We start from the raw sequence: 23,699 nt of genomic DNA, 5'->3' as shown, positions 1-23,699 counted from the left end.
CATTTAGATTTTACTACAAAGTTGTATGATCTGTGGCAGGAAAGAACTGGCTCAAATGTCATCTTTTCCCAAGTGATAAAATGTCCAAGAATAGCTAGTATTCTCTAAAATTCTGTCTTTTATAAAACTGCATAAAACTCGTGGATCTTATCATAAATGGTGACATTGCTTTTCTGGGTGTTTAAGATAGTTTTCTGGCTTAGCATAAACTGCCATTCAATGAAGTGTAGATCTGTAGGTCAAGTTTTCAGTGTAGGAAGGATGACTCTTGAACAAAGCTCTGGTTCTGAATACGGAAGAATCTGTTTGCCCAGAGGCAAGGCAGCACTTCCAAATGCTCCTGCTCGAAGGCATGTTCAGATACAAGCAGATCGCCTGACATATTTTCACTTTCCTTGCAGTTTTATCTATCAGAGTGGAGTAGACAAAAAGAGCAGTTTATTAACTGTCCAGTGAGAAGGAGAAGGAGGCTGACAACGTTGAAACGGTTGGACACATGAGAGGAAAATGAGTAGGTATTCCTAGGCTACACAATATCTGTATTATTATGATGTTGGCCGCAGGAAGCAAGCTATCTCTAAACTTTCAAAAGGCAAATTTGGGGAAAGAGAGAATAGATCCCTTCCTTGGTGTTGAAGATTGTGATTCCAGTATAATCACAGTGATCCAGTTGCATAGTGAAGAAAGATGTGTCTTAAATTTCAGGTGGGTCAATCTAGAAGGCTTAAGGAGGGCCACAGATGTGAGTCCGTTCCACCTTGACTAAAGGTCAGAGAGTTTGAGTTTATTCTTGCTCTCTCAAAGTTGTTGACAGCAGGTGAGGGTACAAATAAGAGATGCTGACCTAGGGTGTGGTTAGTACTTAGAGTGTAGAGGCGGCTCTGCTCCACCTTGACCAAAGGTCAGAGAATTCAAATCTATTCCTGCTCCTTCAAGGAGATTAACAGGAGGTTCCTGGGAGTGACTGCCTGCAGGATACTTGGTCTAAGGTGAGGTCATTACACGTCCTGTCCAAACAACAGAATGTTTGACTAAGGATGCTCTGTTTATTCCTTATATCATGTTAGTAAAGTTTGTTGCCTCCCCCTCCCCTTTTGGAATAGGGTATGTGGAAAATAAACGTGGGCGATTTCAATATTCCCTAAATTTCCCTCCTGGTGTTCTGTATTTCTATCTTTTATTTCTGTCATATCTCTGTTCCTTTTGCTTAATAATTCTAATCCTCTTGCCCCTACCCTGGAAACGTGCAAACCCCATCAAAGCTGGACCCTGACAGAGGGCCTATGCTAATCACCCCTGAAGACAATAAGATTGCTCTTAGGGAAACTGAGAGAGAGGAAGCACAGCTTGCAAAGCTACCAAAGCAATAAAAAAAGGTCTTTGGATCATATGTTCACATCAGAAGATCACAGAAGGGAACAGGTTCACTATTGACAGTAGTCTCATTGAGTCAAGAATGGTATGGAAAAAGACTTTATTTTCAGCTTCTGGTTGCTTCTTTATTCTTGAGGAAATTTTTTAAATGTCGAGAAAATATTCATGAAAATAAAGGGTCCAAATTAGCACAAGAAGTCATAAAGGAGAGCCATGCTACTGTGCGAGACCCTGACATCTCTAAACAGATTTGCCCATAGCCTTAAGGGAAGTAGGAGAGAGATTGCATATTCAAAATGTAGAAATGTTTTGCATTGGAATAAGTGAACATTACAAATGAGACAAGAAATGGTCACAAATTTTGGAATGGTTCCAAGCTCCACAGATGAAAAAGAATTTGAGAGACCAGGGTATAGAGCTTTGGGATGGGGGGACAGTGTGAGCTCAAGACAGCTCTACACCTTCTCAAGGATGTTGGTTCCATTTCCCCACCTCATAGAGTTACAGAGCCTTATCTTCATTCTTCACACTCGTTTTTCTGCCTGAGATGCAGTCATTTGTATGCTAGTCAGCTGCCCACACTCATCATGTGCTGTAGGTAACTGGAAGGCATGGGGCTTGCAACTTCATATAGACAGCTGCAGCTGCTCTGTGAAAAATGCTTGCTGAATAAACAAGCAAATTAATGGCAACAAATAAACTCACTCTTACATTTATATTAATATGTTACTAATGGAATCATTGTCAAAACTGAGGAGGAAAGCTAATTAAATACAAGGGAAACTAAGGGGATTATAATAATAACATTGGCATTTGCTTTTTACATTTATTTTTATTAAGAGAGACAGAGAGCTCATGCCATGAAGATTTGGGTTTCACAGGAAAATTTGTGAACATCAGTTCTCTCCTTTTATGGTGTAGATGCCTCCCACGGCTTTTTTAACTATCTGAAATCCAAAAACAAGGCATTTTTGACCATCTTTGATCCTTGAAGAAACTCAATTATAGCCAGGTGGTGGTGGCGCATGCCTTTAATCCCAGCACTCAGGAGGCAGCGGCAGGTGGGTCTCTGTGAGTTCAAGGCCAGCCTGGTCTAAAAGAGCTAGTTCTAGGACAGGCTCCAAAGCTACAGAGCAACCTTGTCTCGAAAAACCAAAAAAAAAAAAAAAAAAAAAAACCAACCAAACAAAAAACTCAATTTTAACACTTCTCTGAATGCATATTAACTCTAACTTCATTTGGTTGTCATGCTTTTTAATGAAGTAAAAATTATGATAAGTCTTATCTATAAGTGTGTATAAAACTTCTCTCATTGGTCACATCTCTTCCACTTTACTTTCTAGTTGTTCCTATGATGAGATATAGGGTGGTCATTTTAATGATCGCATTAAAAGATATTTAGATTGTTTGTCGACTTAAATGTTGGTTGCTGTTTTGTGCTGGGAAGTTTCCAGCACTTTCCAGTTAGTTTTTACATATTGTTTAATAAGCTGTTTGGAACTACAGTCAATTCTACTGTACTGGAGAACACTGGATCTCATTCTTACCATCTCACTGTAACTTCCTGTTATTTGATCTCCTCTTTCCTCTCCCCACCTCCCTTCCTATCCTTAAACCATTTGGTTTCTTTGACTTGTCTTTATATTCTTACTGATTTGTTGATATTCTACTCTTTACTTCTATAAAATCAACTTTTTTTTCCTGCTTCAATGTTTAGTGAGCAAGGTTATGCAAAACGTAAAAGAGAGGTTCTTAGATCTATGGGCGACACAAATGTAGGAAGGGTGGTACAGGAACCTGATGATGATGGTACAGGAACCTGATGATGATGGTACAGGAACCTGGTGATGATGGTACAGGAACCTGCCCATAGCATCATCATCTCAGAGTGTTCTCCCCAGTAGAAAAGGCAGTCAGAAGCAGTACAAGTTAGCAGATAGCACCAAGCTGGCATTTAACAGGGAGAAGATACAAATGGGTTTAAACAAGAGTCAGCATATGTATCAAATAAATAATTCTCTGGCTAAGCAACAGGAGCCTAAAACAGCTTGAGAATTTGGGCTGATAAATAGACACACCAGGAATTAGTGTGCTGTGCCTTCCGAAGAAACGAATTTAGAGTTAATATACATTCAGAGAAGTGTTATAATTGAGTTTCTTCGAGGATCAATCAGAAATGTCTTGTTTCTGGATTTCAGATAGAAAGGCTGTGGATGACTGTGAGTACATCTATCCAGTGCTGAAGAGAGGGGCAGTGTTTAACCTGCCTGTGAAATGGTACTGTGAGCGGCTGGGTAACTGTCGCCTTTTAACAGCAAGTAGGAGTGACAGAGTGGTCTAACAGGCCAAAGACAAAAGACAAGTTGGTGAGAGGCGCAAGGCTGGGGATGATCCTTAAAATCAGCTTGGCAGATTTTATCTATTTTAAGCTTATTTCTATAATTTGAAATCAGGAGCTTCAGAAGTGACTCAGACATTAAGATCTCTTGCTGTTCTTTTGGAGGTCCCAACTTTAGTTCCCAGAACCCAAGTGACTGAACTCACAATGACTTCAGCTTCGGGGCATCTAACATCTTCTCTGACCATCATAGGCACACACAGGCACGCATGCATGCACACACATGCAGACACATATGTACACCCACGAGAGAGAGAGAGAGAGAGAGAGAGAGAGAGAGAGAGAGAGAGATGCACACATGTACTAAAATCTTTAAAAGACTGTGAACTTGAACACACAAGCAGGGAAAACTTCAGCATGAACATGCAGTCTGTGAGAGCATAGCCATTCCTTCAGAGGAGAGGGGGATATTGTCAACATCTCTGGGGATCACAGGTGTGCTTTCTAGGTCACAGACCATTCCTGCAAGCAAACAGTTCACAGAGTTCTTCGATAATCACCTCCAGCTCTCCAGCATACTTTTATCACTTTCCCATGTATCCTCGAACCATTTAATTTATTATGTTTTCAAGCGCCACCAAATATTACAGAGTTGGCGTTGGCTGTGTGGTGTTTTATAAATTCATACTGGCAAAACTCATTTCATTTGCTTAGCTTTCCTTTAGCTTTCTTTTTAAATCAGGACTAGAAGCCGTTTGAAGAGCCTGAAGCTTGCATGAGTTGTATTCTTTAGGAAAAAAAGAATACAGACACCCCTTCAATTAATTTTATAAAACCAAATGCCATGGGAATGCATTTTGAAGATTCTGGATATTCCTAAGGAGAGCAAAACAAGCCCAAGGCTGAAAGGACAAGCCCTCTGGATTCATGGGAAATAATACTTCTACATGCAGTACTCACACTTGAAACTTCAGTTTATTCATTCGGTGTGTGTTTCAGGGGCTTGTGTTGTTGAAACAAAGCATCCAGAAGCACACACTCATCCTAGGGCAACACTGTCTAAGAGAAATACAGCAATAGAAAAGCCCTGCTGTTGAGTTTTTCAATATTGTAGCCACCAGCCATAGATCACTGAGCTGCAGCTAGTATAACTGATGAAACAGATATAAAATTTAAAAATCAATCATTTCATATTTGAAAGAAGACATTTGATTAGTAGCTTTAAGAAACAGTACAATTCTAAGCTCTATAGGAAAGAGCAGTTGGTGAAGTATGGGACTCTCTATCTAGTTTTTGGAGATATCACCACCCTCTCTTTCAAAGGAGTTCAAGAATTTCTCTCAGCCGGAATTCATTTCTTTAAGGTTCACTTTTGTGACTTGAAATTACATGTATGCATGCATTTATTTGTGTGGGTATGTGCACATGTGAGTGCAGGTGCCCTTGGAGACCAGAAGAGGGCATTAGATCTCCAGGAGCTGAAAGTACAGGCAGTTGTGGGTTGCTTGATGTGGATGCTGAGAACTGAACTCTGATCGTCTGAAGAATAGCAAGTGCTCCTAACCATTGAGCTGTCTATCCAGCCCTACCAGTAGTATTATATGAGTCTTTACTTTTCCACATTCTCATTATACTGTATATTTGGACACTCTGTAGGTCTGCATGATAACAAACAGATTGAAAAGCCACACAGAATGATGATTCAGTGGGTAAGGGATCTTTCTTTGTAATCAGGAGGACCTGAGTTTGAATCCACAGCATTCACACAAAAACCCAGGCTGTGCCTGCTGTAGTCCCACACAGGGAGCAGACATAGATGGATTTTAAGAGTTCACTGGCCTAGCTAAAATGTGATCTTCTAGTTCAGAGATACTGTCTTAAGGCAATAATACAAAGAGCAATAAAGGAAGTCCCCTGATATCTGCATGCATACACTCTCAAGAGGACAAAAAAGAGGAGGGCATTATACAGAATGGAAAAATATTTTCACCAACTCCACATCTGACAGAAGGGTAATATCCAAAATATAAAAAGAATGCAAGAAACTAAATGTCAATAAACTAAACAATCCAATTTTTAAAAATGGGGTACATTACTAAACAGAGAATTTTCAACAGAGGAATCTCAAACAGTCAAGAAACTTTAAAAAAAAAATCTTAAGCATCCTGACCCATCAAGTAAATACAAATCAAAACATTTTGTGAATCTGTCTTACACTTATCAGGGAATAAGATCAAAAATACAAGTGACAACTCATGCTGGAAAGGATGTGGAGCAAGGAGAACACTCCTCCATTGCTAGTAGGAGTGCAAGCTTGTATAGCTGATATAAAAATCAATATGGGTTTCCTCAGGAAATTGGGAATCAATCTACCTCATGATTCAGCTATATCATTCCTGGGCATATGCCAAAAAGAAGCGCCACTCTATCCCAACAAAACTGGGTCAACAATGTTCATTGCAGTTTTATTCATTATAGCCAGAAACTGGAGGTGAAAATAATTCTGGTGAATGGGGCAATGCAGATTCCAAAACAGCCCATGTGGCATGTTAGCAAAAGCAAAATTGTGTTCTAGGAAAAGAACCCACTGTTTACAGGACAAAATAAAATCTTCTTAAGTCTGGATGATTGGAGTGAGTGTATTTTCTTTGCTTGCCTTATTTTTTAAGCCAAATGTAGTAATTCCACATTACTTTTATGACAATAAAGCAGTAAAGGTTGTCTTTATTAGTGTAATAGATTTCAGGTCTCTGATCTCTGAGTGATGAACTAACCACTTCAAATGAAAATAAGTAGTTAAAACAAAGTATATAAACTCCCAGAAGTCATCTGTGCTGGGGTAACTCAGTAGAGGCTCCAGATAGAGGTATAAGTGGATTTTTCTTTGACTCTGGTAATTTTAGAGAAGTCGATAGTTATTCTTTGATTAGTTTTAGCCTCTGGAGTTATTAAACTGACAGTGTTACTGTAAACACTGACATCTAGCCTTTTAATAGTTTATTTTAAAATGTGAACAGTTGTATTTTTTAGGAGTAAGAAAAATATGTGTTCCAGAATATTTTCCTGTAGCATTATTGTCATTCATTAAAAGGAAGAATTAATGTTGTTCTGATATATATGCTTAGGTCCATTATTTAGTAATTAGAGTTCAAACAGTGGTATTTACATATTCTTATTTCTCAAATACTATTGTATTCATTTAATTTACCTTTTTATTTTTTATACGAGGCCGCTATGCGGTTCTGGCAGGTCCGGAAACTAGGTAGAACAGTCTGGCCACAAACTTGTGACAATCTTCTTGTCTATATATTTTTTTTCTTTTCTTTTCTTTTCCTTTCTTTCTTTCTTTCTTTCTTTCTTCCTGATTTATTTATTCATTTATTTATTTATTTAGGTTTTTCAAGACAGGGTTTCTCTGTAGCTTTGGAGCCTGTCCTGGAGCTAGCTCCTGTAGACCAGGATGACCTTGAACTCACAGAGACCCCCGACTGCTGGGATTAAAGGCTTGGGCGGCCCAGCTGTTCCTGATTCTTAAGAACAAATGAGTATAGAACTCTTAAAAAAAATCAGAGCAAAGGAAAAGTGGAATCATGGGTAATTTTATGAGCTTAGTATTTAGGGAGATGACACACAAGTTGCTAAATAATTTCATGCTCAATTTTCATGATTCATAAATGGTGGAATTTTAGGTTTGGACAAGCTATCATTTTTTTTTCAGAAACAAAGTCATGCCATGATCATCACATTTAAACTTTCTAACTGAATGATCCACAAGTCTGCTACCCCTTCCACACACGTGAACAGTGAACCACATAGGAATTACATAGGCATCCAAAAAGAAGCATTTTCTACTCAATTTTAACACTAATTTTAATCTTACAACTGTCCTCAATTTGTGGTTTACATTAAATTGTATTTAAATCTATTAAATCTATCCTAACTATTATACTTTGAAGTTCTAAAAAAACTTAAAATTTTTAAATTCTATTAAATTATTTTAAACTTAACACTACTTAAATGCCAACAAAAAAATTAAACAAATCAAAAGGGAAACCTGGAGATTATGGAATATACTTTAAATCAAATCTATGGCTCTTAAAATCTCAAGAACAAACAGACAGTATTCAATATAGTGCCATTAGATGTCAACTGAGAAACCAAGTCTAAATGTCTCATTAGGTAAGGTTCTCATATAGCAACTGCAGAATCTTCTAAAGCTAAATATATTACTGTATAAGCTATTAAGTTATTGTTTTCAGAGGGAAGAAGCTACTTGGAAGAAAAGGTTAAAAATGGAAATGTCACCCTTTACATACATGGGATATTATTAAAAAGATGTAAAATGTAAAACTTGTTTTCTGGTCTTAGGAAAAGTTCTCATAAGCCTTCCAGCTCCACTTGTATTTTGTTGATATTTAGAATAAAAAATTTAAAATGCTTACAAAATTAAAAAATGAATATTTTATAATTTTACCGAATGCTAATCTTGAAAATCATAAATAATTTTGTGAGTATAAGGTCATACCAAACATCAATCTACTGCATGGGTATTTCTTGGTATATTAAAGTTCATGATAATATGATACTTGATGTCAACTGGTTTCTTATAGGTTTTTACCTGTTTTGAGTCTTGTACCACCAGCTTGCTTTACTACCAATCATCTTTCTCACTGTCATCATTTTATATGAGTGTCCTAAAGTACTTGGTTATTAGAGATGTCAAAACAATATTACGCAATCAGCAAATCTTTATAATTGAAAGCTACTTAGATTGATCAAAGTTTTTTTATGTTAGTGTGTTATTTTACCTTTTATTTAAAGAGGACTGTGAACAGGAAAACATGTGCAAACAGGTTAGGTCTTTCATTTTTTTCTAGGTGTAGTTAGACCCTTGAAATTCCTACTACCAAACATTGTAAATGATGGCCATCAACTGTAAATTTGAGATAATTCTTAATATTTTGTGTCACAGGCCATAAGAAGCAGGTGGCAACTAGTGTTCAGATGTCAAACCACCAGATTCATGACAGGATTAGTCTTCTACCAGATAACCACATCTCTGGTGGTGACCTGTGACAATTTTGACAATATGCAACTTAGAAAAAAATAAATAATTTAATGTTTGCTGAAAACAAACTCTTATATACAATATATAAAACTATGTACAATATTATATTGTCTTAAGAAACTTAAATTTACAAAACATAAATACCATATTGTATTGGAAATATACATTTGTGATAAAGTTAGACAACAAAAAGTATAAGTAAGATCCATGACAGACTGTTCTAGCATGTTTTTTTTTTCTTGTGGTAACCACCATGACCAAAACCTAGGAAGGAAAGGGTTTATTTGGCTTATACTTCCAAGTAACATTTATCAGGGTAGGCTCTCAAGCAGGTGTTAAAGCAAAAATTACATGTTTAACTAACTTTCTTACATAGATGGGATCATCTGCCTATGGATGGTGCTGCCCACGGTGGACTTTCCTACATCACTTATTAATCAAGAAAATAATCCTACAGACACAGCCACAAGCCAGAATAACCGAGGAGATCCTTCAGTTTAGGTTACTTCTTTCCGGATGAGTTGTGCTTCTTTGACAATAAAAACTAAATAGCACAGAGACACAATCTTTAAGGGTCAAGCTGAAAGATAGTGTAACAGAAGAGCACATGAGGTAGGGTGGGTTCTGGACACACACACACGCACACACACATGCACACACACGTGCACACACACACACACACACACACACACACAATCATGAGAATTACTGATTTTCCAGTTCAAGAAAACCAAAGGTTCATATGATCCAGAAGCAAACCAATGATGGAAAGAGTGAGATGTCCTCCGTTAGCTGGTGACTCCTATTGTTCTAAAAATGTGGAGTATTTTGTTCTCTGGTCTCTTCTTTTGTCTGCAGTATTAAATTTGTGACAAATATTTGATTTTTTTCCGAGATTCCTAAGTACTAAAACAACGTGCATGTTTCCCCAATGTTTTATATTCTTGTTTTGATAATCTACTACTTTTGAAATAGTGATGTGAGGATGATAATAGGAAAATATATTATTCATACATAGAAATGCACATTCTTACTTTGTTATATGATGATACATTTAATCAATGAATACATTAATCCTAGCAAAATATTTCTGGAGTTTAGCTTTTGTTTTCAGAGATTGAGACCAGGGATCAGATTTCCAGCACATAAGCAGAAAAGGCCTCCTTCTCCCCAGTAACCGTATAGCCTCCAAGCCAGGGTGACTTTATCAAATGTGAGGGTTTAGAAACAACAAGCTCGTATTGTTCATATAGAGACTCATCACTCAGAAGACTGGAATCAGGAAAAAGTAGAAGGATATCCACATATAATTTCTTTTTGCTTTTAAATGATCACCAAACAATATTTTTATACTTAAAGAAATGGGACATTTGAAAAGGCCTGACATGGCTCACAAGAATGCATCCTGAAATAAATCACGTGTGTGTGTGTGTGTGTGTAAAAAATTAAAACAAACATGTTAACTTATTTAACCAATGGACCCAGGAGCCAGAGCTCTGGAGTAGAGTGTGAATTTTAACAGATTACTTGAGGTTAAAATAAAATGTCTTATACTTCTTAAAGATCTCATGTATGTCTACTCACACACACACACACATATGAAATGCAAAACCAAGATACATAAATAAATGGAATATTTCAAAGGCCTTGTAATAAAAATGAGATGCTGTGGAAACCAATTGAGACAAGTGAAATCACCCTTGGGTTTGATTAAATGAAGGAATAAACTCATCATCTTTTCACATGACTCTTGGTTAGGTTTACTTTTAATTTCCTAGGAAGAACTTACCTGGCGAGGGGTTCGTTCTGACTTACTCCTGCACCACTCCCAGTCTGAAAGATCAGGTTTCTGATTCTCCTCATGAGACAATCGTCTTTCTGGACCTTCAAAAATGGTGGTTTCTTCATAGTTAATATCACTTTCTGTTTGAACAGACAAAGCACTCTTTTCCCCGTTCAAGCCGGCTTTGGCCTCTGGGATGTCTGAAGTATTGGTGCACTTGTTGACGCCCAACAGTGTGGTGCTGTCCACCGGTGGCGTGGTGCTGATTTCTACTGTAATGGCGTTGAAGACATTGCGGTTGTCTCCCCCAGGCTCCTTTGTAGCTTCGCACTCACAGTTCTTCAGGTTGTGATAGGATATGGAATTTTCATCATCCTCATAGTAATCTGCGTGTGATATTTTGTAAATTCCATAACTTTGTTGGAACGATAGATTGAATTCAAAACCTTTCCTCTTGGCTGAATGAAAATAACAAAATTCCACAGTTAATATGGTAGATATAAACATCATTGGATGTAAATAATGAGTCTGAACAGGCACTTTTTTACCTGATTACTTGGAATAAAATATCTTCAGTTAGTGATTGTACTGCATGCAAAGCAATATGTCTTACAAAACTCAATCATCTTATTACTCTGAGCCTAATTTCTCTTACAAAAAGAGCAGTCTGAAAAGCAGCCAATCTTAAAGACTGTGCCTTTAAGGTGATCTCATATGACCAAAACTTAACTGTGAACTAGAAAATTCTCAAATATATTTAGTTTTAGTTTTCCAGTTCATCATTTTTAATAATTTGTTTACATTTGTTTTATGTGCGTGGGTGTGAAGTTGTCAGATCCTGTGAAACTGTCATGAGAGTGCTGGAAATTGAATCCAGGTCCTGTGGAAGAATAGTCAGTGATCTTAACTGCTGAGTTATCTCTCCAGCCCCTCAGCTCACCAATTTTATAGTTTTTATTTTTTACTTTAAAAGTACTATATTGTCTACTGCCCTAGAAATTGATTATAAAATAACCTTCATATTATGATCTATTATGAAGATATAATCACTGCAGCTGTTTTATCTATATACTTCTGACATTTATTTCTGCAAATATGCACATTAAAATGAGAACATAGTTTGCCATGTAGCTTTTAAACTTTAAATAAATAAATAAATAAATCTTCTCTTTCTGACTGTCACTATGGAGATAAGGGTGGTGTTGAATTTTCCAAGTAGCACAGGCTGGTTTTGAACTCTTGGCCTTTCTCTCTCAATTTTTGGGCCACAGGTGTGAGACATATTTGGCAACATTTTACATTTCTCATACAAATAAACTGAGAATACATTTGTTTTTTTTAATGAATGCATGTGTAATTTTGTGGATGGATGCAGTTTTAGAGTACTCTCAAATCCGAGTAATTACAAGGTAAATTTAGCAAGGATACATAAATTTTATTAAACAGTCAGAAGAGCAAGTATTCCAAATATCACACTACTAATTATGGGTATGGCTCAAAGACTTGGAAGACAGTGCACCAGAAAGTGATGCAATTTTTGTGTATAAGTGTCAGTCAACAATAGATAACTTTCATATATTAAGAATCAACTTATATCAAAGTGATAGTCAAATGCAGTTTGATGCTTCATTTTTTTTTTTATCTTTTAAGACATGGTTTCTTTCAAGAGAACTTTCTGCTCTGATATCTCAATGCTTTACAGTTAGGCATTTAGCTATCTTTGGTAGAAAAATTATGAAAAGCTATAAAGTTTTTATGGGGATAACACATAAAATTTGATTCACTTTGTAACACACTCCAGTGCATTCACTTGCTCATTCTATTACTGAAATGTTCTGAGAGCCAAAGATTTACAGCTCAGTTCTGCTTCCTGGAAAATAGAATTAATCAATATCCTTCATTTTTGTGTGAGCCAGAACATAAATAAGAAAAATTTGTATCAAAAAATTGAAAAGTAGAAGCAGATGATTGTATCCTGTATACTGTGACATTTATAGTTCTACTTTATTTTTCCAGTAATATAGTCCAGTAAAGTTAAGTTGTTACTTTTAAGGTACTTCCAGACTGAGAGCTGAGGAACTACAGGATGACATAATTAGTGATCGGTTCCCCTTCTTCAAAGAGATATAAAGTGAAAAATTTGTAGTCTAAAACTACTCAGAAAATAAGGGTGCCCATAAAACACCAATTTTATTATTAATACCTGACTGTATAGTGTTAGTTGTATATTGTAACTGAGATACAGTGAGTAAAAAATGTGTAACATTTTAAAAACATGATCAGAATGTGCTACTGGAGCATCTGCTTCCAGGTCAGGAGCATACAAGGAAGTTTGAGGTAAAAAGAAAAATCGGGGACCAGTGAAAAGGCTCACTCACTAGATAGAGATGTTTGAAATTCAAGTCTAATGACTTGAGTCCAGGCCTCACTCACACAGTAGAGAGAGCTATCTCCCAAAAGTTATTCTCTTACACATATAATCATATATGCATTAGATATCACACACAATAATGATAAATACATATTGAAGAAAGAAATTAAGATTGCCATAGTAATTATGAGGTGGTAGATCAACCATGTTGTCTTATGGTCTATCTACATAATATGGTCTCTGGTAGATCAACCATGATCCGGTGGAGATGATACGAGTATATGGGTAGCACAACTTGGACTCATGGGTTATTTTTTAAAAAAAAGGTGAGAGAGGTTGTGAAAGTAGGGGTGGATCTAGAAGGAGATGGGGGATGAGTAGAGAAATATGACCAAAATACATTGTATGAAATTCTCAAAGAATTAATAAAACATTATATTTTAAAAACCACATCTTTGATCCAAACCTAGCTCAGAGGTCACTATTGGGTATGTCTGTCCCTTACTCAGCATGTAGCACAATGTAGCTACAAATATCATAACCATTTCCTTGGTAGGTAACTATGAGTGAGTGTGGATAGCATGCCAGAGATGATAGGAATGCTTGGTTCAGAATGACCCGACTAAATGCTACTAGCTGAATGGGGTATGATCTGATGATGTGGGATTCCCCTCTGTATGCTATGAATTTGTTTTATTACCATTGGTTAATAAAAAAGCTGCTTTAGCCTATAATAGGACAAAATATAGCCAGACTGAAAAAGTCAAGGAGATGCCATGTCAAAGGAGAAAGACGACAGAACAGAACCTTACCTAGTAAGCTACAACCTCATGGCAATATACAGATTAGTAGAAATGTGCTGATTTAAGATGTAAGAGTTAGTAAGAAAGAAGTCTGAGCTAATAGGCCAAACAGTATTTCAATTAATATAGTTTCTGTGTGATTATTCAGGTCTGAGAGTTGGGAGACGAACGAGTAGTCTCCTACTACAATCCAAGAATAATTTCTTCAAAACTTTATTCATTTGAAAGTTTTAGAATTTCTGGCCTCTGTCTACATATATTTTTTTTATGAATATAGAACATGAACCTGAGTTGCTTGTAAAGGTTTCAAAATAAACAACCAATGAGAGGGCTCAGTGGGTAACGCCACTCCAATTCCTGGAACCCATGTAAAGAAGGAAGGAAAGAACAAAATGCACGAAGTTGTCCTCTGACCTTCAAATGTGCACCGTGGCATGTACACACACACACACACACACACACACACAAATACAAATATACAATCTAAAAATATTTTAAAGGTTATGAATAGAGAAGCTTTAATTGATTAATAGTTTGCAAAAAGTCTAAAGACCAGAAGAATAGTCTGATACTTTGAGAAATCTGAAAAAGAACAGCTTCAGTGTTTTTAAAGCCTGCATCAAGCATATATCAGCCATCTCTTACCAACTAAAATTTTATAATAATTACATTAGCTTATGAGGAAGACACCTGGTCAGACGTCCCCATCAGCTTAGACCATGAAACACAGTATGGACAAGTTCAAAATTTAAAATATTATCTTATAAAATAAACGATTTTACATATATCATGAGGCACTCTGATTTTGTAAAGAAATTAGCTAAAAATGTGACTCTCATAGAGAATACCTGTTTGTTATAACAAGAAAACAACCTGTCAATCAAAAAGTATGAATCTGAAAACCATATCAATACTACATAAAATTGCTATGTTAAGATTTATATAAAATTTTTGTTTTGAGAAAATATAGAAACTCCTATCCAAAACAAAACAGGATACTTATTCCTGCTAATTATTTTCTGGTTGTTTGTCTTTTTGTCTCTATTTAGTGAAACTGAGACATATGGTTTCTTGGTTATTTGAACGAGAGGCTGGTAACATTGCTTTGGCATTAGTTAGTTCTGATATGGGTGCTTCCCAGTTTTTAAATATGTTTGTCTAACCAACTTCACCAAGACTTCATTCATTTCCACTGGCACAAGCTTACCTCCCTCACAATCTTAAATTTGCTAAGACAGAATCGCTGCCCTAATATAATAATAAATAGCATCTGCCAACTGTTAGAACTGGCTTTTAAGTAATTTCTTCCTATTCCATAGTACAGCATTTGAACCTGGAGGTGTAGCAACAGAAATTGAAGTGGCCAGACAAATCACATCATATGGAGAGACATTTCCTGAACTTGAGCAGTATGCTACTAAGAAGTTTGCTGAAGCATTTGAAGCTATTCCGTGGGCACTGGCAGAAAATTCTGGTGTGGAGGCCAATGAAGTTATCCCTAAACTTTATGCAGTGCACCAAGAAGGAAACAAAAATGTAGGATTGAATATTGAGGCTGAAGTTCCGGCTGTAAAGGATATGTTAGAAGTCAATATTTTAGATACTTACTTGACAAAATACTGGCTATTAAATTGGCCACTAATACTGTGGTCATTGTACTAAGAGTGGATCAGATCATTATGGCAAAACCGACTGGTGGGCCCAAGTCTTTAAGGGGGAAGAAAGACTAGGATGATGGCCAAATTGACTGTGGGACTTTTTTGTTGTAGGTGAAGAGTTTTCTTTATAGACTGGAACTTTCCTAATGTTATCTTAGTCTCCCTAAATTAAGGAATATTTGTGTTTGTGCTCTCCTGGTGTTACTGTTAACACCTGTTGGATCAATTGCTGCTTATATCAAGCTCTTTAAACACGTAAGCTAAAGCGAGGCAAATAACTTACATGACTGCTCTCTTTGTTTGCCTGAACTGCTTCTGAAAATAAATTGTTGTAACCACCAAAAAAATCTGTAAATTGTGCACATAATTTACTATCAGTTGTCTCTGTGGTTATTGCTTTAGCAATTAATCTCTAAAAACACATCATTATTATGTTATACTTATTTTAAAGACAAATAAATTTACCATCTATTACCAATAAAACAATGATATTTCTGACAATAGAAATATATCCATCAATTGGAAAATATCTGGATAGTCAACAATTTAAATATAATAGCACATGAAAATGGACAGTAATTAATATTTGTAAAAATAATCTTGTTCAATTGATTACAGAAAAATACTGTTTAATATTCTCTAAATTTTATAACCCTAAAATGATCTGGAATGAACTGTTTTTATTTAACTTTTCTTCTCTGTTAAAGAAAATATACTTGCTTATTCAGCGTAAGGGTCAATTAGCAGAAGCTATTGATCATACACTAACGAATCATCCTGTTCATTCAGTCTAGTGCCTATCTTTCGTCTAGAATGACAAAACATGTCCTTTCAGTTTTAGTAGCTCAGAATATACAGCTGATTCTGGGCCTTGTTTTCCTCCCCTGTCATCTTTTCATTGAGAAGAGTAAGAATCATACTGTTTCTTTTAATAGATGTGATCAGGCTCTATCTAATCTCTATACTTATGGGAATCTATGTGACCAGACTTTATCTGCTCCTGTCTGAATACAGCAAAAACTGCCCTCTCTCCCCCCTTCTAGCAACATAAACAACTTCTTAGAGTAAATAGCATGGGTAGTCTCTTAGGTACAAAACCAAGGACAACCAGAAACCCTCACCCCCTTTTAAGCTTGCGGGGGGGGGGGGGTTGCTTATCGGTAGATGTTAGGGGCGTAATGTGTTTCTAGCAGTTGGGGAACAATGTGAACATCTACTGGGGGACTGTTTTCAGGCAAGGTGGTTACATACTACAGAAATTTTCCAATATCTTAAGGGGAAATAGGCATCAAAATAATGAAAACACCTTCCTTACTGTTCTACTGAATAGAAATAGCTCAGGGAGGGAGTTTTATGTTCTTTTGGGGAGTTCATCTCTTTTCAAACTCAGGCTGCTCAGCAATGCTGCTCCTCATATACAGGTTTGGGAAGAGAGACTGATTTTCTAGTCAGGGCTAAAGGTGAGGAAGGAGGTAACATAAAGAACTGTGTTGATATCAAAGGGCTGAGTTGAATGCCCCCCCCCCATCTGTAAAAGTCACGAATGAATCAATATTTCGCAGGGTTGTTTGAAACCTCTTCCAACACTAAGCTGAAATTTTATCATTTCCTCTCACGCTTTACCATGTGTATCTGTCCTAGGATTCTCACATCCCGCCCCCTGTAACTTTCTCAGTGGGTCTTTTTCTGCGTTTGAGTGTATGCATGTACATTTAATCCCCCTCGGCCACTGGGGAGGACTTACACTTTTTCCCATCGAACTCAACGGAGTAGGCGTCTGGCTGGCAGTTGATGATACAGCCACAAGGTAAGTGGGTCCAGCGTTTGGACAAGATAAACACTGGGGTTACAACGCTGGCCAGCAGGGTTAGGAGGAAACTGAGGGTATCGACCGGAAGGCTCTGAAATCCCACCACGTGTTTTACCACCATGTGGATCTGAAAGGCAAAGAACTTCTTAAGCCACTCATTCCCCTTTTCCACTTTCCAAGTCTTTCTCGCAGCCCTCACTCAGTTGAAGTCCTCTATCCAAGCCCCCTTCCCTGATCAATAGGAGCTCTTCTTCTTGGCTCCATCCCCCGGGGCTTCGGTGGCAGGATCTCGGGAATGCATGGGACACATCTCGGTGAACCGGAGCAGACAGGTTGTAGTGGTTTCCTTTCTGAATGTTCTGTCTGCACCTGCTGCCCTTTGAGATCTCTACCCCAGAAGGCACGCAATCTATAACTTAGAGATGCTACGCAGAGAAGGGCCAGGAACCGGTGGGACCTGTACTGGAGACTCCAAAGCACTTGCCACTTCTTGTTTCCACGTATCAACCCTGGTGCGCTGGTCACAGCAAGCGCCACTGTCTCTTCTCCTCCCACCTCACTCCAGGATTCCGGGAACAAAAGCTAATTTCCTTTCACCTCTCTCCTCACCCCCCCCCCCCATGTTGATCACACCTTTCTGTCTCTTGGTGCTGGATGTGGGCGGGGTCCCTATGAGGCAGGAGGAAACAAGGGATGAAACTGGACCGCAGAAGGTTGAAAGAAAAACCCTTTATAGTTCCTCCCTCTCTTTCTGAATACGCCCAGATTTTGCCCTAAGAGATCTTTGACCATGATCAAGGAAAACCAAGTCTCCTGTAATTGAAAAGACTCTCCACCCTTCTCAAATTCTCAAATTGAGAAACACTTAACATCCAAGGCTTGGTGCCTAACACTGCTTTCTTCAGCTCCAACAGAAGCGTTTGGAAGCGGACTTATCCGCGCATCTTTGGGTGGCTCCCCAAACCTACCTCTGGGCTCAGCTCACACACCCGCACGTGAAACATGCACTCACCATCATGGGCAGCCAAAGGATGACTTTCGTCAGCGCTAGGATCAAAGAAAAGCGTTTCTGTGCCAGGCTCACGGGGAAGCTGCTGATGCCATGGGGAGTCCCGGGATTTTCTCGCTTGCTGGCTCCAGAGCCGGAGGCAGCAGACTGACCTGGGCCAGGCACCGAGTCGGAGCTCGGGGAGCATCCTCCAGCGCATCTAAGAGCTGGGATCGCAACGTTCTCTGGCGACAGACAGAGCACTCTTCCCCCAGCAGCGGGGGTCCCGGGAGTGGAGGCGCCACGGGAAATTTCCTGGTAGTTGGCATGGAGTCTCGGCGGCTCCTCGGAACACAGCAGCTGGTGAGTGAGAGGGACGGAGAGAACCGCCAGGAGCCCAAAGGCGGAAGCGTAGACGGCGAAGAGGAGCAGCACGTAGGGACTGGAGCTGTCGGTCAAGCAGCCCCAGGGCGTGCGCACGAAGAAGCCCCAGCCACACAGTGGGAGCGCGGCCAGCAGCAGGCTGACTGCCCACACAGTCAGTACCACACCAAGCACCTGTCCTGATCGCAAGGAGGCTGACTGACTCGCCACTGTCCTGTGCATCGTATAAAAGTTGTAGAAGACTATAAGAGACGCCTTCAAGTTGCTGGAGAGGCCCTGGCACAAATACACTAAGGCAGAGGTGGTGCATAAGGACTGGAAGTAGCCTGGAGTCTCTTTTGGCCATTGCAAAAACATGAAGATGGCCACTGAGAAGACGCTCAAGAGATCATCCACAGACCAGGAAGCCACAAGCAAGGACACAACAGTTCTGTTTTGCACGGTCAGCAGGGAAAACAGTGAGAAAATGCTGCCCACCAGAGCTGCGAGAGTCATTAAACAGATCAGGCAGAAAAGAGAAAGAGTCGGAGTTGCTGGCGAATTCACAAGGTCCGTAGAATTATGACTTACTTTCCACAGGTTAGAGTCATTTGTTAAGTTGCTGAGAAGGAAAGACATGGTCCTTAATATTTTAATTCCCCTCTTCAACGAGTCTGATGGTTTTCCCAGAGCGTGAGAGTTGCGAATCTGATGTCATTTCTCCTGCCAAGTTTCTCTAGATGTTCCATGTGTTGGTCCAGCAGGAAATGGTCAGACATGTCTCAGTTAGAAAGATCTGACTCAACCCATGTTTTAAAACTGGGATCCGTTTCAGGCATCAATAAGAAACTTTTCGGCATTTTAAGTAAATACGCCAAGGAAAAACTTCTTTCCACCACCACATTTCAGACAAGAAAGCAAAAAAGCCTCAGGCAGATTGCCAAGTCCCCATGCCTGGATGCTGGGAGCAGCTCTAGGTTGATGCAATCACTTGGGAGAACAATAAAATGATGTATCTGTTTCCAGAGCTGGATTCAAAGGCAGAGGTTGTCAGGTAGGTTTTCGGCTCAGCTAGAGAGAGAGAGAGAGAGAGAGAGAGAGAGAGAGAGAGAGAGTCATAGGAGCCTGAACACAGGCTCTCACCAAACCTTTGTGTTCTTTAATCAGCCTGTGATCCTGGGAGCTGCAGGAAGGAGGAGTCAGCTGCAAGCAGGAGAGAAGCAGGGACTAAGGGGAGAGAGAGTTTCAGTGTTGAAACAAAATGATTTGTAGCTTCTCTTCTCAGCTTGGCTTATATGAAACCAGAAATAGGGCCTTTTGATTTGGGCATATAAAAACTACTCCAAATACTTGCCGTGGCTTGGATTAAACTACAGAAATCACTACCAACAGGTATAAGCTACACACATAGCTGAAATCCTTCCTTATCCTTTATCCAGGCTTTCCTTGTGTGAGAGGCTTTCCCTGGAGAGGTAGGGCATGCATGTCTACTCAGCCCAGTCAGGGAACTCACAGCAGGCCAAAGTGATGATTGTATCAAATTCCAACTTGGTTAACTAATGAGTGTCTGCTGGGGTTACTTATAGGAACAGGGATGACTCCCAAACAGCGGCATCATTAAAAAGCCCAGCCCAACACAGGTCACCGGTGCACAGCTCCATCCCTGGAACTCTCTGTACAGCATGCAGGCAGCTTGACGTGTCTGAGACTCTCCTCTTGGCAGCCCAGCTGCCTAGAGTCTCCTCTCCAGCAATCGTTTTCTTCTTCTATTGTGGTAAGGAGGGGTCCACATGACTCTCCCAAGTTTAAGCTTTCTCAGATGTGAAGAAGTCTGTTTACCTCTCGAGTTTCGTGAGCTTCCTTCCTGAAAGGAAGGTTTCAGCCCTGAGGAATCCAATGCACAGCCATACAACAATCCATCTCTTCTGTCTATGACTAAGCATGGGTCATATGTCACAGCCTCAGTCACTTAGGACTCTCACTAGTGGTTAGGAGTCCCCAGGGTACACCGCGTATTGCAAAAGGAAGTTTCCTTCCATGGTAGATTTCCACTGAAAGCAACAGCGACCTATGGGCATAAGCACAAATGTTTAGATGACAGATTGATGGGCGCATCACGTCCTTTTAATAAAATAGTAGCGGTTGCTTTCCTACTGGGGCTTATGACCTCTCCAGATATGACAATGTGAAGTCCCAAATTGTTTGTTGTTTCCAGGATAGTTGTATCATTGTGGTACAGTCAGATACACTGTCTGGGATTTTTTTTTCTTTTTTTCTTTTTTTTTTTTTTTGTACTACAGCACATAGAATCCACAGCCAAACAGTAGTGTTGGTGACCACGCCCTCCCAGCAGCCTGAATACTAGCTTCTGGCACCAGAAGTCTTTAAGGAGGGGGCTTGAAGCTCAGTCCCAACTTTATTTCTCCATGTCCTGCAACCAAAGTGTGCTGTGTCTACAGCAATAGGACCTTATTATCTAGTTTTGGCATGCTGCTAATAGCAATGGCAATAGCATTTATGGTTTGTGGACTCTCAGTGCCTACTCGATCAGCAGCCTGTAACAAAATAATCCACCTCAGGTACTAGTATTTTCATTTAACAACTTATAGCCTCTAGGAGTGTCCTTTTCCACGGGTGCAGGGTGTTGTCTATATTTAAGCACCTAAAATCTGTATAATATTTTAGATTAATCCTCTGAGAATTTTATGCTTACATTCAGTATATTTCATGATATTTATCCCCCACTCCTAGATGAACCTGTCATCTCCCGACGACCACCTCTTCATGTCCTTTTATTTTGTTATCTCACTGAGTCCAGTTTGGGCTGCTCATGTACTCATGCATATGGGACCATCCACTGGGGTGCAGTCCACCTCGCAGGGGCCACACCCTTCCCCAGAAATCACCAACTATCAGTCTTTCCTCAGTTAGAATTGTGGGGGGCTCATGAGTCCCTTCCCCTGAGTGCTGGAATGTTGACTGCCTTGTTATTCTTGGGGTCTTGTGCATGTAACCCCCGCTGTTATAGTCCATGACTACAGTGGTCCTGTTCAGTTCAGTCCTAGCTTCTACAGTCTTTCTGCTTCTCCTGCAGTGATGGGTGTGACTCAGTTGCCCCATTTGTGGCTGAGCACACCAAACACACTGGTTCTCTGAACTTTAACCCACTATGAGTTTCAGTATTAACTGCCTTCCACTGTACAGAGACACTCACCTAATGAGTCTAAGAACTACACTACCCATGATGAAAGAGAAACAAATTTAGAGGGTAGCTTGAAACGATGTCCATTTTATCAACTTTTGCTTTAACAGTCCATTCTTTCTTTCAATTAACCAGGCACCAGGGTGGTTGTATGTTGCGTAGAAGTACCATGGCACCTGGTCATCTTTACTCCAGATCTGTAAATCACTGTCAGTGACATGACTAACTCTGTGATGTGGTTTGAATGAAAATGGCCCCCATAGACTCATAGGGAGTGGCCCAAACCAGGCCTAGTAGCTCAAGGTCCCTTCCTGCTACCTACTGATACAGAGTACAACTTTCAGTTACCTCTCTAGCACCATGTCTACCTGCATGCCACCATGCTTCCTGAGATGATGACAATAATCTAAACTGCAAGCCAGTCCCAAATAAACAGTTTCCTTTTTAAGGGTTACACTAGTTACGATGTCTCTTCACAGCAATAGAAACTCTAAGACGAAAATTGGTACCAGAGTCTGGGTACTGCTGTGCGTGTCCCGACCGCGTTTCTGTTTGGAGGAATATGGAACACTTTTGAACTTTAGAATGAAAAGCAAATGGACACTTTAAGCAGGCCTTAGTGGGTCTTACTACATAAGAGCATGGAGGACAATTGTAAGGGTGATTTGAACTGGGGCTCAGCTTAAGTTGTTTCAGAAAAGAAGAATATTAATATATGGCCTTGAGATCATTCTTGTAAAATTTTGGTGAAGAGTGTGACTGCTTTCTGCCCTTTTCTAAAATAGCTAAGGGCCAGACATGGTGACTCACACCTTTAATCCTAGTACTTGGGAGGAAAGATCTGTTAGATTTCTGAGTTCAAGGCCAGCTTGGTCTTCAGAGCAAGTTCAAGGACAGCTAAGCTTAGGCAGTAAAGGAAATCGGTGAAAACCGAAAGCTGGCAAAAAATATATTTGAACAAGGGAGTCATAGTCCAGCCCCAGCAAGCAACAGAACACGACAGCTTAAATCATATAGTTCTGGTCTTAGAGTCAAGGATACCAGTAAGGGGTTATGGGATTTCCCTCTGCGGCCAAGGAGAGCTGCTGAGGCCAGGCATATGTTGGGTGACTCTGTATGGAGGCCTAGAGAGGCCATGGTGGAAAGCTGTGAAGGTGAAGATTGTCTTGAGACTCCAGAATGTTGGAGACTCCAGCGCTGTGAGACAGAGACCTGAGGGGAGAGCTACTTACAGGGAGTGGAAGCAGTCCAAGAGAGAGAAGTGTGTTGCCATCAACAAAGCTGAAAGGAGCTGGAGATCTGAAGAGTGCTTTGAAATTAAATATGAAGATGTAGTGTTTGGAATTTTCCCAGCTGGTTTTTGGCCTTGCTTTGGTTTAGTATTTCTTCACTATGCCCCTTTCCCTCCCTTTTGGAATGGTAATGGATATCCTGTACCATTATATGTTGGAAGTATGTTATCTGCTTTTTTATTTTGATTTTACAGGGGCTACAGTTAAGAGATTGCCTTGAGTCTCTAAAGAGATGTTGGACTTTGAAACAGGATTGAGATTGTTACAGACTATGGGGACTTTTGAAGTCAGACTACAGGCATTTTGCATTATGATATGATTACAAGCCTATGGGCGTCAGGGAGTGGAATGTGGTAGTTTGAATGAAAATGCCCCCCATAGCCTCACAGGGAGTGGCATTGTTGGAGGTGTGGCCTTGTTGGAGCAAGTACGTCACAGGAGGTGGGCTTTGAGGTTTCAGAAGCTCAAGTCAGGTCTAGTGCCTCACTATCTCTTCCTGCTGCCTATTGATTCAGGTGCAGAATTCTCAGCTACCTCTCCAGCACCATGTCTGCCTGCAAGCCACCATGCTTCTCTCAATGATGATGATGGACTAAACTACTATGAACTGTAAGCCAGCACCAATTAAGTATTTTCCTCTATAAGAGTT

General features: G+C 39.5%; 1 protein-coding gene across 1 annotated transcript in view; it reads right to left on the bottom strand.

Annotated features, from left to right (window-relative positions):
* The window catches only part of Gpr149 (G protein-coupled receptor 149), a 50,833-nt gene extending 31,638 nt beyond the window's left edge, over positions 1-19,195 (bottom strand). Inside the window, exons 1-3 of the mRNA XM_041659287.1 lie at positions 18,218-19,195; positions 17,140-17,332; positions 10,570-11,021 (exon numbers count right to left, since the gene is read on the bottom strand). Of these exons, the coding sequence (XP_041515221.1) occupies positions 10,570-11,021; positions 17,140-17,332; positions 18,218-19,195 (1,623 nt within the window). The remainder of the gene's footprint in view (positions 1-10,569; positions 11,022-17,139; positions 17,333-18,217) is intronic.
* Positions 19,196-23,699: the final 4,504 nt, after the last annotated feature.

Source organism: Microtus oregoni, unplaced genomic scaffold (genome assembly GCF_018167655.1).
Source record: "Microtus oregoni isolate MIOR12 unplaced genomic scaffold, Mior012 000010F_ref0000083, whole genome shotgun sequence".
Taxonomy (NCBI): Eukaryota; Metazoa; Chordata; class Mammalia; order Rodentia; family Cricetidae; genus Microtus; species Microtus oregoni.
The sequence above is the reverse complement of the archived record's forward strand: the minus strand, read 5'-3'. Positions and strand labels throughout refer to the sequence as shown.